The sequence below is a fragment of the Schistocerca serialis genome, chromosome 1 (genome assembly GCF_023864345.2).
Source record: "Schistocerca serialis cubense isolate TAMUIC-IGC-003099 chromosome 1, iqSchSeri2.2, whole genome shotgun sequence".
NCBI lineage: Eukaryota > Metazoa > Arthropoda > Insecta > Orthoptera > Acrididae > Schistocerca > Schistocerca serialis.
The window spans coordinates 272587237-272606987 of NC_064638.1; the positions used below are offsets into that span (position 1 = coordinate 272587237).

General features: G+C 41.9%; 1 protein-coding gene across 1 annotated transcript in view; it reads right to left on the reverse strand.

Annotated features, from left to right (window-relative positions):
- The window catches only part of LOC126467803 (Fanconi anemia group I protein-like), a 269273-nt gene that overhangs the window by 137257 nt on the left and 112265 nt on the right, over positions 1-19751 (reverse strand). Inside the window, exon 12 of the mRNA XM_050096494.1 lies at positions 14594-14754. Within this exon, the coding sequence (XP_049952451.1) occupies positions 14594-14754 (161 nt within the window). The remainder of the gene's footprint in view (positions 1-14593; positions 14755-19751) is intronic.

Below are 19751 nucleotides of genomic sequence, written 5' to 3' on the forward strand. Positions count from 1 at the left end.
AAACTTAACGAGTATCCACTGTAGCTACTCTTGCACATTAGGAATTCTATTGCAACTTAACTGACACACAGTTTACTGTCCAGCCAGAAACAGAGAAAGAGCTCTTACTTGAAAAGACTGGGACTTTGTCAGTTATGTCCTTCCCCAAAGAGGAAAACCATAATTATGAGTGACTGGATACAAATTTCAACCCCATCCTCGTGATTGCGAGTCCAGCGCCTTAACTGTTACATCACTTCAATCAAGTACTCTATACAAAAATATTTTCAATACAGAATGCATGGCTGGCTGCCAGACCTCTGAACACCTGGTGCCCGAAAGACCCATGACACCGGTTGCTGATTGCTTGCTCTTTTTGCATCAGGACTCCACTTGGCCCCAATATCCTCTACTACTATTAATTTCTGTGAGTATGAAGTGTTTACGCAATTATCCAGGGAAAATTTATATGAGCCACTTAGAGCCCAAGTGTTTTTAATTCACTTTATTCTTGGAAACTCCCGGTTGGAATACCAACAATATAAGGAAAAGATAGGTTGATACGGTAACGATGACACATTAAGCTGGAGACTGGCACAACAAAAAGACACTTACACATTAGCTTTTGGCCAAAGGCTCTGTCAGCAAAGGAAGCACACGCAACCCCCCCCCCCCCCCCCCAACACACACACACACACACACACACACACACATTATATATATATATATATATATATATATATATATATATATATATATATATATATATATAGAGGGAAACATTCCACACGGGAAAAATATATTTAAAAACAAAGATGATGTGACTTACCATACGAAAGCGCTGGCAGGTCGATAGAAACACAAACAGACACATACATACACACCAAATTCAAGCTTTCGCAACAAACTGTTGCCTCATCAGGAAAGAGGGAAGGAGAGGGAAAGACGAAAGGAAGTGGGTTTTAAGGGAGAGGGTAAGGAGTCATTCCAATCCGGGAGCGGAAAGACTTTCCTTAGGGGGGAAAAAAGGACGGGTATACACTCGCGCACACACACACACATATCCATCCACACATATACAGACACAAGCAGACATGCGTGTGACAGAATTGGAATAAGAAGTACTAGCTGGATGGATTGGGTAGGTCCTACGCCTAGGTCTTCCACAGGGTGTGATTCCTTGGGAAGAGGTTGGGACTGAGAATTGCTTAGGTATGGACTGGGACATTGTGGAGGTTGGTTAAGTGATAGAACATCACTTTAGGAGGTATAGGAAGCATCTTGGGTAGGATGTACTCATTTCAGGCTTGGTCATAGGTAATCAAAGCCCTGGAGGAGGATGTGGTTCAGTTGTTCCAATCTGGGCTGGTACTGGGTGATGAAGGGAGCACTCCTTTGTAGCTGGTTCTTGGGGCTGGTGGGAGGACTGGGGATGTGATAGGAAATGGCACTGGAGATGCTGTTTGAGGACTAGGTCTGGGCTATAGCGCCTGTCTGTGAAGGCCTTGGGGAGACCCTCAGCATACTGGGGAAGAGAGTTCTTGGGTAGCCAGGCTCTATGGGAGGGATTATTTGGTGTGGAAGGGATGATAGCTGTTGAAATGCAGGTAATGTCAGCAGTTGTTGGGTTTAATGTGGACAAAGATGTGGATGGAGTCACCAGACAGGAGGAGGTCAATGTCTAGGCATATGACACACTGGGTTGAGGAGGACCAGGTGAAGCAGATGGGATAGAAGGTACTGAGGTTGTGAAGGGAGAAGGATCAGATGTCTTGGCCCTGATTCCAGATCATGGAGATATCATCACTGAACCTGAACCAGACTATGGTTTTGTTGTTTTGGGAGGCTAGGAAAGTCTCTTCTAGATAGCCCACAAACAGGTTGACATAGGAGGGTGCCATGCAGGTGCCCATGGCTGTCACTGATTAGTTTGTACACATTCCCTTCAAAGGAGAAGTGACTGTGAGTTGGGATAAAGTTAGTAATATGTGTTAGGAATGAAGTACTGAGTTTGGAGCCATAAGGATGTTGGGGAAGGTAGTGTTTAACAGCAGCAAGGCCATGAGCATAAGGGATGTTTGTGTATAGGGAGGTGGTGTAACCAGTAACAAGTAAGGATCCAGTTGGTAAAGGAGTGGGTATGGTGGCGAGTCAGTGAAGGAACTGGTTGGTATCTTTGATGTGGGAGGCCATATTATGGGCAATTGGCTGAAGGTGTTGGACAATGAGGACCAAAATTCTTTCAGTAGGGGCAAAATAAACAACTACCATGGGATATCCAGGATTGTTGGGTTTGTGGATTTTAGGGGGCATGTAGAAGATGGATGTGTGGGATGTCATAGAGGTGAGGCGGGAAATTGATTCAGGTGAGAGGTTCTTGGAAGCACCTAAAGCTATATGAGGGATTATAGGTTACGTTGGACTTCTGGGATGCGACTACTCTGACACAGTTTACAGGTGGATGAGTCAGGTAATTGGCAGAGGCCTTCTGTCAGGTGATCGCTGTGATTTACGACAACTGTGGTGGAACTTTGCCTACAGGTATGATAAGTAGGTCAGGATTTGTTTTAAGGTGTGTATGGCTGTCCTTTCTTCTACTGAAAGGTTGGTGTTCTGAGGAAGGGAGCTGACGAAGGATAATGAGGACAAGTTGGAGGTAAGGAATTCCTGGAAGTTGCCAGGGGGTGGTTGGATGAAATGGGGTGGGAGGATTATGGTTGATGGTGGTATGAACTGGGAGAGGCACGCTTCAGAGTTGGAATTATGTTGGCTTTCGTTAGAGGGGTCAGTGGCAAAGAGGTGTTTCCACTGCAGGACACTAACTTTATCCTAACTCAGAACTACTAATTATTTGAAGGAAAGGTATATAAACAAATCCGCACCACTGCCATGGGCACCCACGATACCTTCCTATGCCAACCTGTTTATGGACCAACTAGAGGAGACCTTCCTAGCTATCCACAACACCAAATCCACAGTCTAGTTCAGGACCATTGGTTATACCATAATGAACTGGAATCATGACCAAAATATCCTACCTTATTTGTTCATAACCTCGATACTCTCTCTTCCATCCACTTCGCCTGGTCCTCCTCAATCCAATGCGCCATCAACTTGGATGTTGTCCTCCTCCTCTCTGATGGCTCCAATCACACGGTTGTCCATGTTAAAACCACCAACCACCTACAGAACATGCATTACCATAAAAACCCTCCTACACAGCCTGGCCACCTGAGGACACCGTACCTGCAGTGACAAGAAATCCCTTCCCCAGTATGCTGAAGATCTCCCCAAGGCCTTAACAGACGGGCGCTATACCCCAGACCTAGTCTGCAAACAGCATCTCCAGTACCATTTTCTCTCACATCCCCAATCCTCCCACCAGTCCCAAGAACCAGCTACAAAGATGTGCTCTCTTCATCATCAAATACCATCACACACTGGGACTGGACCAAATCATTCACCAGGGTTTTGATTACCTATCATCATGAGCTGAAATGAAGGACATCCTACCCAACGTCCACCCCATTCCTCCAAAACCCACACAACCTCCACAATATCCTACTCAATCCCAATGCAACTCCCAAGCCCAACCCCTTTCCACACACCACATCCCTGAGGTAAACATAGGTGTAAGACCTGCCCAATCCATTAGCCCAATACTTCTTATTCCAGTACTGTAACAGGCTTATGATCCTGTGTCAGATCCAGCCCACCTGTGACAGCAGCCATGTCATATACCACCTCTGCTGCAATCACTGCACAGCTTTCTGTATTTGCATGGCTACCAACTGGCTGCTTCACTATCCCAGCCATCTGGATCCTCCCCTCAACTGCCACCTTTTCTGAACTGCACAAATTAGATTTGCCCCACATCCTTCACCCAACTTTGTTGTATCAACTGCTCCCTACTCTTATCTCCCACCCTCTGTGTGCTGCCCTCTGTCAATGCACCCACTCATCTTTCTTCTTCCCTGCTGCTCTCCTTTTCCCTTCCTGCTCCCTCTACCCCTTCTCCAATTCCCTGCCCCACAGCCTCCCGTCACTGATCCTGCTGGCAGTCTAGTCCCTGCACACTCCACCAGACAGCACTCTTCTCCCACATGTACCATGCTATCACTTTCCCTTCCCTGCAGCCTTCCCCCCCCCCCCCCCCCCCCCCAAAAAAAAAAAAATTGCTGCTTCTATGTGATGGTTGCATTCCAGTCTGATCTGCTGGAGAATGTAGTCATGTTTGAATGACTGTGTGCGTATTTGTGTCTCCTTTTCTGATGAAGGCTTATCCAAAAGCTGATGTTTAAATGTCTTTCATTTTGCCTGTCTGCAACTTAACGTGTCATCTTTGTGGCAAGTAGCAATGTATCTTTTGCTTATTTGTTCACAATATTCTTGTTCTGATAGGTTTGATGATTTACTATGACTGTTACATGAAATTCAACAGTACCTCACTCACGAAGGTTTAACTTCCACAAGCTTTCGGAGCCAGTGTCTCCATCTTCTGGCAGAAGAGTTGAAGGGGCAGGAAGAGAGGTGAAGGAAAAGGACTCTAGAGATTTAGGGAAAGGGGTACAGTTCAGAAAAGTCATCCAGAACCCTGGGTCTGGGGAGACTTACTGTAAGGGATGAGAAGGAAAGACCGATTGTTGTGGACTACATCGAACAAGATTTAAAATCTTAGGGCTTAAAGGTGGAAGATAGGGTAATACGCAATACAGAGATTACTACTAAAACATTGTGCACGAGTTACTAAGAGTGAAAAGCTAAGTGCATTGTATGTAACAGAGGTGAGAGGCGGGTGGCAAAAAATAGACAGGTAAGAAAATGAAAGATGTTTAACTACAATGGAGTGAATGAAGAAGTAGTTAATGTGAAGAAATGCTGAGGCAGAAGAAATTAACGTAGATTAAGGCCAGGTGGGTGGTGAGAACCAAGGACATGTCATCGCGATAGCTCCCACTGGGGAGTTCTCTGAAACTGGTGTCAGGGGGAAGAATATTTCGGATGGCATGTGTGGTGCAACAGGCACTGAGGTCACAATTGTCATGCTGTAGGGCATGCTCTGCAACAGAATATTGTGTGTTACCAGTGTACATCCTCTGCCTATGCCCATTCATCCTTACTGATAATTTGGTGATAGTCGTGGCAATGTAAAAGGCCAAACAGTGTTTACGTAACAGCTGGTAAATGACTTGTTGTTTCACAGGTGGCTGTCCGTTTGATAGCACATGTTTTGCTGGTTACAGGGCTGGAATAAGTGGTGGTAGGAGGATGCATATGGCAAGTCTTGCAGCAGGGGCAGTCACAGGGATAAGAGGAATAGGGTAGGGAGATAGGTTCAGAAGGAGCATAGGGTCTCACAACACTATTACAGAGATTGGGAGGGCTCACTTCAGGGCATAGTTTTAGGAAGAAATGGCCCTCATTAATACACTCAAGACCAGGTTATTACAGGGTGACAACAAGTGGTGTGCTCCAAAGTTGTTTTTTGGAGCAATCAGCAGTACCAGCATTGGATGTGATGGCCTGGGAAATCTGCTTTTGAAAAGGGTGTGGGGATAATTACATCCAGTGAAGGCTGAGGTGAGAGTGGTGGTGTATTGCTGTAAAAAGTCTGCATCCTTACAAATATGTTTGCCTCGAATGCCAAGGCTGTATTGGTGGGGTGGGGGGGGGGGGGGGGGGGGGACCACATCTGACATGGAAAGTATGGTAACTGTCAGAATGTTAGTACTGTTGTTTGTTAAGGATTTAATGTGGACAGAAGTGTGTAGCTGGCCTTCTGTGAGGATGAGATCAACATCACGGAAAGTGGCATCGGATTTGGAATAGGACCAAGTGAAATTTAATTGGGAGAAGGTATAATTTGAACAGGTTTGCCTCACTGGGGGTCCATACAGCAAAGATGTTACCAATGTATATAAAGCAAACTAGGGGCTGAAGGCTTATGGGTTCCAGGAAAGCCACCCAATTATCAGTCAGGATGAATGGGCATAGACAGAGGGTGTATACCAGCAACACACGGTATCCTGATGCAGAGCATGCTCTACAACATGAAAGGCAAGATTCTTCCAGACACCAGTTTCTCAGAACTCCCCAGTGGGAACTATCGTTACGACATGTCCTTGGTTCTCGTCACCCACCTGGCCTTAATCTACGTTAATTTCTTCTGCCTCAGCATTTCTTCACACAAACTATTCCTTTCTTCACTCCATTTTAGTTTTCTACATCTTTCATTACCTCCCCTCCCACCCCTGAACCTAACCTAACCTAAATGCACTTAGCTTTTCATTCTTATTCACTCTTGCACAATGTTTTAGTAGTAATCTCTGCCTTGCATGTAACCCTGTCTTCCACCTTTAAACTCTCAGGTTTTTAAATCTCGTCTGGAGCAGTCCTCCAACAATCAGTCTTTCCTTCTCATCCTGTCTGATAAGTCTCCTCTGACCCAGGGTTCTGGGTGACTTTTCTGAACTGTACCCCTTTCCCTAAACCTCCCCAGTCCTTTACCTTCAGTCCTCTTCCTTTCCCTTCAACTCTTCTGCCAGAAGGAGCCACTGGCTCCAAAAGCTTGTAGAAGTTAAACCTTTTTGTGTGTGTGTTCTCCTGCTGCCACTTGGTGAGCAGATTTTTTTTATTTATCCCTTTACAATACATTGTCAATAATTGATTACTTTCATTGTTACATTATTAGGATAGTTTTTCCTAACTCAAATTAACAATTCCAATAAATTTTATCCAGTATAAACATAATACAAGGACCCAACTGAAGTTATACCACTTGCAATATAACTAGTACATGACTTTATTTACTATGAAAATAAACATAACAATCAACAACACTGTATTTACCTAATTTTCATTACAAGTACTCATTAACAATGCTATCATTTCCATTTAATGGCCCAGTATCTTCAGCACTGTCAGGAGGAGGAAGATTCTGAAAATAGTGCTGATGAACAGGAGGACTGAAGGCCAAGGGTCCTTCCAAGCTCTCCTTGTGTACAGCTTTTCCTAAAATATATTAGCTTGAGAAACTGTGCATCCTCCTTAAGATCCCAGCTTGAAATCCAACTTGTGAAATCCCACATCCATTGATTGAAAGAGTTTTCTTGGAAAACAATGTGACTGGATCACTCTTTTGGCACTGAATCCACTGCATCCATAGGCATGACAATGTTATTCAATCTTAAGTATTCCTGCTTGTGACTGACTTCAACAAATTTGCCAAGAACAAGAAGTCGTCATTTCTCATTACAGTAACATTGAAAGGGATTTTTTTTCTTTAACTTGGCAATAATATTGCACCAATCATTGGGACAAAATATCTGTTATGTCTTGATGCAGTTTTCTATTGCAGCAATATCACCATCATTGGTGACACAGGAGTAGCCACTTTTCAATAACTTTTGGGCTATGAATTCAATATGTTCCTTTTCAGCTAAATACTTCAGAAGTAACAGAGACCACTCACTGAAAAGCAGAAGCATTGAGTTATCAACAGGTTCACACAAAACAGAAAGAAAGCTTGCTAGTTCTGGTGAGCACGCACACACGCACACAAACATGCTCGCCTGTGCCCCTACATAGTGCTAGCTGGATGCACAATGCCAGGATTGCAGTTCGGCAGGTGGACTAGGGAGGGATGTGGGTTGTATGGGGTAGGGTGGGTAGAGGGAGAGGGGGACAGGAGGCAGAAGAGAGGTTGGGGGTGGATGGCTAGTGGCCCAAGAGTGAGGCTGCCAGTTTGCTGGCTAGGAATGTGGGAGGGAGAGGTGGCACGTGCACATGAGGCACGAGGGTTGTGGTATCAATGGATGTGTTACAAGGGAAACTGCCAACTGCTTAGTTCGGAAAATATGGTGGCAGAGAGCAGGATCCAGATGACCAGGTTTGTGAGGCAGCCCTTGAAATCAAGCATATTGTGCTCAGCTGCATGTCGTACCACCAGATGCTCAACTTTGTTCTTAGAAACAGTTTGGCAGTAGCCATTCATTCTGGTGGACAGCTGGTTGGATGTCATACTGGGATAAAAAGCTGTGCAGTGATTGCAGCCAAGTTGGTATATGACAATTTTCACACATGCCCTGCCTGTGATGGGGTAGGATAAGCCTGTGACAGGAAAGTAGTAGAAAGTGTTGGGTGGGTGGATCGGCAGGTCTTGCACTTGGTTCTTGCACTAGGATATGATTCCAGTGGCAAGAGGTTGTGAGTGTGAGTGGCACAGAGATGGACTAGGATGTTGCGTAGGCTACAGGGCATGATGATGGATAATCATAGCCCTGAAAAGGATGTGGGTCAGCCATTCCAGTTCAGGGTGATACTGGGTGAGGAAGGGGAGTGCACCTTTGTGGCTGATCCTTGAAGGCAGCTGGAGCATTAGGGGTGTGTGAGGCTATGGCAAGGGAAATCTGTTTGCAGACCACCTTCATTTATTTATTTATTTATTTATTTATTTATTTATTTTTTTGGGGGGGGAGGGGGGTGGGGGAGCAGCAGTGTTGTGTCTGTCTCTGAAGGTTCTCAAGAGCCCTTCCACGTACGGTACTGGACAAGGGTGGTCAGGCTTGCCAGGATGTATGAGGGGGATTTTTTGATGTAAAAGGGATGACAGCTGTCTAAATTCAAGTACTGTTGCTGGTTACTGAGTTTAATATAGACAGATGTGTGAATGGAGCCATTAGAGAAGTAGAGGTCAACAGCCAGGATGGTGACATTTTTGGTTGAGTTTGTGAAGGAATGAGGTTAGGATGAATCAACCCTGGTCCAGATCATGAAGATATCGTCAATGAAGCTGAAACCGACAAGGGGTTAGGAGTTTTGACAGGCTAGGAAGGTTTCTCTAGCTGGCCCACGAATAGGATTCATAGGAGAGTGCTGTGTGAGTGTGTACAACTGTGCTGCACTTCTTTTTATACCTTCCCCTCATAGGAGAAGTAGCTGGGTGTCAGGATATAGCTGATAAGGTGTAAGAGGAGTGATGTAGTGGGTTTGGAGTCTGAAGGACACTGGGAGAGGTAGTATTTCATAGCAAGGCCATGGGCATGAGAAATGTTGGTGTTTAGAATGGAGGTATCAACAGTAATGATTAGGGATCGTGGAGAGCCAGTGAAGGGAGTGTGTTTCATGTGAGAGATTAGGTTTTGGGCAACTAGTTGGATGTGTTGGTCAAGAAGAGCTGAAATTCTTTCAGTAGGAGCACAATAACCTGCTACAAATGGTTGCTAATGATGTTTGGGTTTTTGTATTTCAAGAAGCATGTAGAAGATGGGTGTGCAGGCTGTTGCTGGGGCGAGGAGGTAGAGGGACCCGGGAGAGAGATTCTGGAATAGCTCTGAGGATTTCAGTAGGAACAGGAGGTTATTTTGGAGTTCTGGAATGTGATCATAACGGTAAAGGTTGTAGGTACAAGAGACAGACAGCTGGCAGACACCTTCTAGCAGGTAGTCACTGTGATTCATCACGACAGTAGTGGAGCCTTTGTCTGCAGGGAAGATGATTACATTACAATGCGTTATGAGATAGTATGTAGGTGTCCTTTCTTTTGCTGAATTGTTAGCATTTTTAGAAGGGGACATGGGGAAGGATGATGTCTCCAAGATGGAGGCAAGGAACTGCTGGAAGTTGAGCAGCTGGTGGTTAGATGGATGTGGGATGGGCCAGGGGGCACAGCTGGATGGTGGTACGAACTGCAAGCTGTAAAGTTCAGTGTTGGGACCAGGTTGGCTTCTGTTTGAGGGGATAGGCTGGCTTTTGTTTGAGAGATTGGTAACATGGAAATGTTCCCATTATAGGGATCAAGAGAAGTAGAATAGGTCTTCGACAAGTCTGTCATGATTAAACTTGGGTGTGGGGCTGTAGGGGGGGGGGGGGGGGGGGGGCTTTGGATTGCACTGAAACTTCTATGGGATTGAATTTGTTGGTGTAAAAATTAAAAAACAATGTTTTGCATTTGTTTGGGTACCGTATTTTGTGAAGTGCTTGACTTTTGGGGGATTTGGCAGATTGAAAAGATCAGCTAGGCAAGATCTGGGTGCTACGGGGGATTCTCAAGGGGCTTCACTCTGGTTAGGATAGGTGTGGTGCTCCAAGATGGGAGCATGATGCCAACAGGTTGGACAATTTATGGAGGTGATGTCTGGAACACTCTTCTTGGTGACAGAGAACCATTCTAAGCAAAAGTTAGTTTTTTCACACGTCTAAACATTTATGATGCCATATCTCCTGAACAATGTGTCATACAATGATATAATTTTGCAGGCACATTCAGTAGCATTGTGGGTACTGTCTTCAAACTGTTGCTGTGATTAATTAGTAGCACAGAAGTAATCAATTAAAACGTCATGCCTGATGCTGAAGTTTGACTGCACGAACAGTGAAAATTCAGTAAGCAATAAACTTGTTTGACATTATGTTTAAGTTCACTAAGTGAGCTCATTCTCCAGTAATGGACGAATACAGGGTGATTCAATGAAGATGTTTTCAGGGATGATGGAGAAGGGTAAATTCATCAATTTGAGGTACCTAGGGATACTCATCCAGAAACGACCGAGTCAAAAATTGTAAGTGAAAATCGTTCTGATACCTCTGATGATGGACCTGTTCTACTGCAAGCTCTTTGCTTTAAATATTTTGGGAGGAGGTGGTATGGACCAAAATACTAAAACATTGTCCAGTAAACATGGGCTCTAAAATGCATACTGTAAGATTTATGTGCACTTGTCCAGTACAAGACATGTTTCACAGTATCAGATGAACAAGGAAAGAGCTTGCAGTAGAACAGGTCCACTGTCAGAGGTATCTGAACAACTTTCGCTTGTAACCACTGACTTGGTCATTTCTGGATCATATCCATTACAGGAACTTGATACACTTACCCTTCTCCATCATCCCTGAAAGTCTGTAACACCACCACGGAATCACCTTGTATAATCCAGGTATTTGCACACGACCAGTTAAGCCGCCTCAAGATATACGCACAGTTTCTAACTATTATACTTGTCTTACTGCGTTAAGATTTTAACGTAAGATAATAACTCTTGATGAGTAATCACGACAGCATTTTAAATTCGTAAGTTTGGTCAATAATTATATGAAATACTGAAAACTAAATTTTTGTTGGCCCTGGAAGCCGTCAGGTAGACAACTTGCAAATGGTAACCTATTCCGTGTTAGTCGCTTAATAATACTCACCACTGGACATTGTATGTGCTGAAGGGATTAGCAACAGCCAATGCCATGTTGTGAAAAGTTAGGATGGAACTGCTATTCGGGCTTGAGCTATCCATTACACATACTTTCACCACACATACAACATTGAATGGGAAAAGAAATACACCATGAATAGCATGAAAGTGATTACCATATTTACTCGAATCTAAGCCGCACTGAAAAATGAGACTCGAAATAAAGGGAAAAAAAATTCCCGAATCTAAGCCGCACCTGAAATTTGAGACTCGAAATTCAAGGGGAGAGAAAAGTTTTAGGCTGCACCTCCAAATCGAAACAAAGTTGGTCCATTGTAATATGAGAGACAATTTAGGTCGAATGAAAGACGATACAGCTATAGTAGTTTGGTTCGAGTCGTAAGATTAGCAGTTAAGTTTTACCAGGTAGCCATTGCTATGCATCAGGCACTCCGTCCGTATTTATACGGGTACCCTTCCTTTTTCACGTGCTTCATTTGGTTTGAATCGATTGCATATTTTGCTTTGATCTGATAAGTGCCGTTTTCTTTGTTTAGGTGTTTACTTCACTCTAAGCTGAAAATGCTGTGTCATGCATTGTTTGTCGCATTCTGATAGTGCGTGTTTACGGCCTGTCGCCGCCCGTGGCATGGCTTGCTTTTGTGCGCACTACCACCGCTTTTTTTAAAAAAGAGAGAGAGAGAGAGAGAGAGAGAGAGAGAGAGAGAGAGAGAGAGAGAGAGAGAAGTCATCTCATTCGTTTCTGACTGTATCACTATTAGGCATAAGAATAATACGAATATAAACATGACATGATACGTATATTCTTCCACGTTTTCTGTTGTCTCACTCTAGTTTTGTAGTTTATTAGGCAGACAGGATTTAAATGAGATAGCAGCAAACACGAAAGAATACATGGCAAAACGTTTATATTCGTATTCTTCTTATGGTGAAGAGAATACTGCATGTGATTCACATTTCATCAGGTTCCTATTAGCAACAGTCTTGCCAGTCGGATTTTCGTAGTACACTTAAATTCTGCTAAATTCGAAGACGAACAATACGTAATTTGTATTTACTTTCTTGATTAATGTATGAAAATGCAGTGGTTGAAACTCGGGGCGGAGAAAAAAAAGCTCGTCTTCCACCTTTTTTTTAAAAAAATTTATTTACTGACGCAGAGGTTTTGTCGCCAGTATTTATCTCTGTGCCTACAAAGCATGCCTGTGTAGCGCTGCATATATTCAACGGCAGAAGTTAGTTGTGGCGGCACCTACCAACATTTTTCAGAACTTCCGTTTGCTTTGCACTTGATTCTAAGTCGCAGGCGGTGTTTTGGATTACAAAAACCGAAAAAAAGTGCGGCTTAGATTCGAGTAAATACGGTACAATGCATACCATTTGCGATTAGAGCAATGACACATGCAGCTATGAACTCATCATGTTGAAGATGGTTTCCTTCATAAGTTCCTGTAGCCTACTGTTTCCAACCTATGAAATTGCTGTGTGCCAGATTACCGAGAGTGGTTGCGTTTTCTGTTATATTAATGACTGGCTTTGATTTAATCACAGTGGTGGCAGACTGGATCCACTTTTTACCATCAGAAATTGTATCCTTCTTACACACGTACGAGCAACCTGACCTGTACTGTACTCGAAACAACATTAAGACTGCATTTAAAGTATTTTCAGTTTTCAAAATGAATGCATATACTCTCAATACTCCACACAGTTAATGATGGTCCTAGAAATCAATGAAGGCATCCCTTTAGCACAGGTTTTAGCTGTTGTGACTTCTACAGCTACAACACTAATTTATTTAGGTTGTTCTTGAAAAGTTTAAAAACCTTTCTCCAAAATGTGATGTTATCAGTGTGATGAGAACTGATATCTAGGACATACAACAAGCAAAGTTGTGGGGAAGGAAGAGCTCAGCAGCAGATAGGCAATTATGATGAGAATATTCATGTATATCGGAAAAGCACAAGTTGTGAAAGACTGGCTGGAGTAAGGACCTCTTATCAAGCAAACCGAAAGTTACTATTTCTCTGTTTTTCCATTTCTTAAACCATCCATCTACTTTATAATTTTAAATTCTACCTTATTAGGCCTAACTATTATTTTCCTTCAACTCATAATTAGTGTTGTGATATTTCAATCTCAAATTTATAGCTATTGTGACTGATCTCCTTACTGGGTGGTTTTTCCTGCTTTGCTCCAGAGCTCGGAATGTCTATAAATTCCTGTTAGCTGTTGTCTCCATTCATTCCCAGTGAAACAATTATTTTTACCTTGGAAATTGGAATATTTGGTGTTTATTTGCTTTTCCATATGCTTGTTGGATCCAGTTTGGTTTCCCTTCAGCAGTTTTACCTGGTTCAGTGACTGATATGTAGACCTTTCTGTTCAATGAAGCATCATCTTGGATATCTGACTCCTAAGTTTCATATTAACGCATGTTTCTCTAAATACATTTCGGACACTAATAGAAATCTAATCTTCCAATGGCAGAAGAGTAGGCATGCTTTCAATCTAATGACTGCAGCACACTATTTCTTTGTAACAAAGTAGCAAAACTGATGTGGCCATCTTAGAACCATTTTAGGGTATACAAATATGTTGGTAAACATTAAAGGTCATTTGTTTTTAGATGCACCAGTGGTAGATGTTTCCCTTAGTCCGTTTTGTGTGTGTTCTTTTTACATGAGTGAAGGACATGCGCTACAACTTACAATTGCACATTATGGACAGCAATTGCACATTATGGTCACCCACACCAATTCTCCCGAGTCCTGGTCCACATCTTCATCATCATCTGTGGACAAGTCCTACTAAAAGACTCCGTAGAGAGGACAATCACATAACTGCTTGAAACACAAACTTTCATAAATTTTTAACTCTCTTCGTGGATGAAAGGCTGCAACAATCAAATTCTTGAAGATGGTGGAACATATGACTTACTCTATTTGTTTTTTAACAGCAAAGTTTTTGTGTTTAGTTAATGATCTATGTTGTTGTGCTCTTCAGTACAAAGACTGGTTTGATGTGGCTTTCCATGCTGCCTTATCCTTCTGAATCTGTTTACTGTATTAATCTCTTTGGCTCCCTCTAAGTTTTTAACTTCCCACATTTCCCAATAATACTAAATTGGTGATCCCTTAACATCTCAAAATGTGTCCTATCAACCTATCTCTACTTTTAATCAAGTTGTACTTCAAATTTCTTGTCTTCCCTATACAGCACCTCCTAACAGTTATATGATCTACCCATCTAATCTTCAGCATTCTTCTGTAGCACCACATTTCAGAAACTTCTATTCTCTTCTCGTCTAAACTGTTTATCGTCCATGTTTCACTTCCTTACATGACTTTACTCCAGAAAAATACCTTCAGAAAAGATATACAAAATATTCTAAAATAAACAGTGCATACCTTCAAAATCACTGATGCTCCTTTCACCTCAATTATTTTTGAGAAATTCACTGGAGGGAGGACATTCTCGGACTTCTCATAATACTGGCTAAAATGTTCCGACAGCAACTCAAGAGCATGTGGAAACAGAACTGGATTCTTGCAGACAGCATCATGAAGACCTAAAAGAAAAATTAATAACAATGTTTTATCAAATTAAAACATGAATTACAGCACAGTTAAAACCTCACTAAACTGCTGTGAACTTTCACAGTATAGACATGGAAAAATAAGTTACAGAACATCACATATATGTACACCAGGGTGACAAAAGTCATGGTATACTGTCCAACATTGTGTCGGACCTCCTTTTGCCTGGCATATTGCAGCAACTCCTCTTAAGTCCCTCACATAAATACTGAGCCATACTGCCTCTATAGCCGTCCATAATTGCCAAAGTGCTGCTTGTGCAGGATATTGTGCACAAACTGACCTCCTCATTATAGGGTGGCCGACTCATTCATTTAAATTATCCAGAATGTTCTTCAAACCAATCACAACTGTGGCCTGGTGACATGTTGCATTGTCATCTATAAAAATTCCATCACTGTTTGAGAATACGAAGTCCATGAATGGCTACAAATGGTCTTCGAGTAGCCGAACATAACCACTTCCAGTCAATGATTGGTTCAGTTGAACAAGAGGACTCAGTCCATTCCACGAACACACAGAACTCGTCACTAAGGAGCTACCACCAGCTTCCACAATGCCTTGTTGACAACTTTGGTCCATGGCCTTGTAGGACCTGTGGAACACTCTAACACAGTGTCAGCTCTTATCAACTGAAATCAGGAGTCATCTGACAGGCCATGGTTTCCAGTCACAAGCCAAGTAGAGGCACTGCAAGTGATTATGTACTTTAGTAATGGCACTCGTCTGTTGCCATAGCCCATTAACATGAAATTTCGCCACACTGTTATAACATGTATGCCCCATATCAATTTTTGCAGTTATTTCACACAGTGTTGTTAGCGCTGACATTTCTACACAAACACCACTGCTCTTGGTTGTCAAATGAATGCCGTCTGCCACTGCAGTGTCTGTCGTAAGAGGTAATGCATGAAATTCGGTATTCTCAGGACATTCTTGACACTGTATCTCAGAATATTGAATTCCCTAACAATTTCCAAAATAGAATGTCCCAAGCAGCTAGCTTCAACTACCATTCCGCATTCAAATCTTAATTCCTGTCATGTGGCCATTATCACATCAGAAACCTTTTCACATGATCACCTGAGTACAAGTGACAGCTCCACAAATGCGCTGTTCTTTCATACCTTGTGTACATGATATTACCACCATCTGTATATGTGCATATCCCAATCCCATGGGAGGAGGAGGAGAGTAGTGTTCAATGTCTCATCGACAATGAGGTCATTAAGCGATGGCGCACAGGCTCGGAATAAGGAATGATGGAGAAGGAAAGTGGCCGTAGCCATTTCAAGGGAACCATCCCGGCATTTGCCTTAAGCAATTTAGGAAATCACGGGAAACCTAAATCAGGATGGCTGGATGCGGGTTTGAACTGTTGTCCACCCAAATGCACTATCCCATGACTTTTGTCACCTCACTATATAATGCAGCAGACAAGACAAACACTAGATCTCAGAGAGTCATAGACGGATGCAGAATGTGGGAGAGGAGATCATAACAACATGGTCCATTTGGGCACTAAATAAACATAGGTAAGCTAGTGCTGTTGCTGGTAACCCGTGGACACAGATAAATAACAACAATCTGAAACCGTTACACTCGACCGAAGACCAATAGTGAGACAAGAACAGCCAATTTGTTCTAACGGAATGAAAAGCATTGCAGTTCCAGAGAACCATAACTTCCTAGTTCAGTGACAGATATGGCAGCTAGCATACTGGGAAATCCCGCACCAAGCAGGTCAGTATCACAAGTGACATGTTAGGCATATTAGGCAATATTTAAGCCACATGCACTATATTCAGGTAGAAAAGTCTGTCTTTAACCTCCACAAGTCAGAAAGATGCACCCTAATAGGTACAAACTGTGGTTACTAATGTGTCATAGGCAAAGAGCAAACTGACATAATACATAAATAAATTATTGTGAATCTGAGAAGCTCTACATCATAGTTCTCTTTCATGTTGTTAACACATAGGTGGCACCAGATTTTTGCTGAAGTCTCCACGTTTGATGTAATGCACATTGGTTTACTTGAACATTTAGATGCTCCTATTTTCTTATTACCCAGAGGATACCACCTGTCATATTCTTGTGAGCAGAAAACCACTTTTCTTCAATTATATGGTACTTCTATTATTTCTATCTGATGTTGAACTAGTGATACACTCTGTAACTATCACTGCTATTACAAATGTTACTTTCAATGGGATTTTAAAAATAAAAAAGAGAGAGGGAAGACTTTCTTGTTTCAAAATATGCTTCATTAAAAATTATACTATAATACTTTGAAACAAGTTGGCAAAATAAATACATGTAACAGTTGCACAATGAAATTATTTTTCCTCATGTCGACATCTACATCCACACTCTGCAAATCACCAAGGAATGCATGGTTGGGGATACATCCAGTACCAGTCACATGTTGTACATTGGAAGAGAAACTACTTCATTGCTTCTGTGTGTCAAGTAACCTGTTCAATTATGTCCTTGGCTGTAGTATATTGCTAAATTCCTTATATATCACTGATCACTGAACCTTCATTAGTAGGCTTTTGCAGAATAGCTGACATCTATCTACAAGCAACTACCGTATTTACTCAAATCTAAGCCGCACTTTTTTCCGGTTTTTGTAATCCAAAAAACCGCCTGCGGCTTAGAATCGAGTGCTAAGAGGAAGTTCTGAAAAATGTTGGTAGGTGCCGCCACAACTAACCTCTGCGTCAGTAAACAAATTTAAAAAACGGTGGAAGATGAGCTTTTTTCCCTCCACCCTGAGTTTCGACCACTGCCTTTTCATACATTATCCAATGAAGTAAATACAAATTCCGTATTGTTCATCTTCGAATGTAGCAGCATTTCAACGTACTACGAAAATCCGACTGGCAAGACTGTCAGTATGGCCAACTCTGCGTTCCGAATTTTTTCCTACCTGTGAGAAGAGCTGGTTGCTAATAGGAACTTTTATGAATTGTGAATCACATACAGTATTCTCTTCACTATAATAATAATAATAATAATAATAATACGAATATAAACATTTTGCCATGTATTCTTTAGTGTTTGCTGCTATCTCATTTAAATCCTGTCTGCCTAATAAACTACGAAACTAGAGTGAGACAACAGCAAACGCGGAAGAATATACATATCATGTCATGTTTATATTCTTATTATTCTTATGCCGAATAGTGATACAGTCAGAAATGAAGCACGGCAATTGATTAGATTTTTAAATCTAAGATGACTCTAATTTCTGTGCAGAATGTAATGTACTAAAGAGGTGTCTGCAATATCAAAGAAAGCAGCAGTGTAAGTAACAACAACTAGCAGTCTCTTGCCACTGTTTCGCTAATGAGCCAATTCTCTCTCTCTCTCTCTCTCTCTCTCTCTCTCTCTCTCTCTCTCTTTAAAAAAAAACTGTAAGCGGCGGTAGTGCCCACAAAAGCAAGCCATGCGACGAGCGGCAACAGGTCGTAAACACTCATTATCAGAATGCGACAAACAATGCATGACACAGTACAGTAATGCATTTTCAGCTTTGAGTGACGTAAACACCTATAACAAAGAACGGCACTTATCAGATCAAAGAAAAATAAGAAATCAATTCAAACCAGACGAAGCACGTGAAAAAAGAAGGGTACCCGTATAAATACGGACGGAGCGCCTGACGCGTAGCAACGGCTACCTGGTAAAGCTTAACTGCTAAGCCTACGACTCTAACCAAACTACTATAGCTGTATTGTCATTCATTCGACCTAAATTGTGTCTCATATTACAATGGACCAACTTTGTTTCGATTTGGACGTGCGGCCTAAACTTTTCTCTCCCCTTGAATTTCGAGTCTCAGATTTCAGGTGCGGCTTAGATCCGAGAAAATTTTTTTTCCTCGATTTCGAGTCTCCTTTTTCAGGTGCGGCTTGGATTCGAGTGCAGCTTAAATTCGAGTAAATATGGTATTAGTTCAGGTTTCTCTTCTGGGAGGAATACAAACTTGTAACCACTTACACGGCACTTCTTTGTATACATTCAATGTCACCTATTAGTCCTATTTGGTATGACTCCCACACACTCACGCAATATTAAAAAATGAGATGCTAAAGTGTTTTGTAAGTAATCTTCTTTGCAGACTATCCACGTTTTCCCAGTATCCTCCCAATGAATCATAATTTGCTACCTGCATTGTCTATGCAGCCTTTCAGTCTCATAAGTTCATTGGCCTGCTAAAGCACCTGGTTGTAACGTGCTATACAATATACCTTCCACCACACAGAGTTCCAATTGTTCTACTTACCTAATAACTCCATTTTACAAAGAAGAAATGTTAGTTAACACCTTGAATTGTGAATATCTGATTTTTTTTTTCTTGTAAAACTTGCAGAACTCTAAAGTATGTAACATATCCTATATAATACAATCTTAGTTATTTGCAAGACATCATTATACTACTATTAATGTAACCTTAATACACGTAATCACATACAGTTTGGCAGACAGAACATCAAGGAATCCAAAATGACACACAAAATTGGGATATCTACTTCACTACACACACAGTTATTTCTAGTCCAAAAGAAAGACTTACTTAAGCTCACTCTCAAGCACTCTTTTAACACATTTTATATGGGCTTACTCAAATAAGCAATTAAAGGATGTAAATTGGGAAAGCAGTAAACACCTGTGTACCCAAAATATGCAACAATTAACTAGTTATTAATGTACAAACAAAGGGTCTCTCAGCAATACAAATTAATAAAACCTACTTGGGTCTCCAGCCATATCAGCTCTTCCAGAGCACAGCTGTTTGACTTCTTATATGGCAGACAATGTTTTGACCACATGAAACGCTTTGCAATGGGAAGCACCTTAACTCTATTCACAGCAATCCTTTTCAAGCACAAATTTGAGGACACCACATTAGAAGATGGTTGGTTGGTTAGTTTCATCTTCCACGGATCATTTCACACGA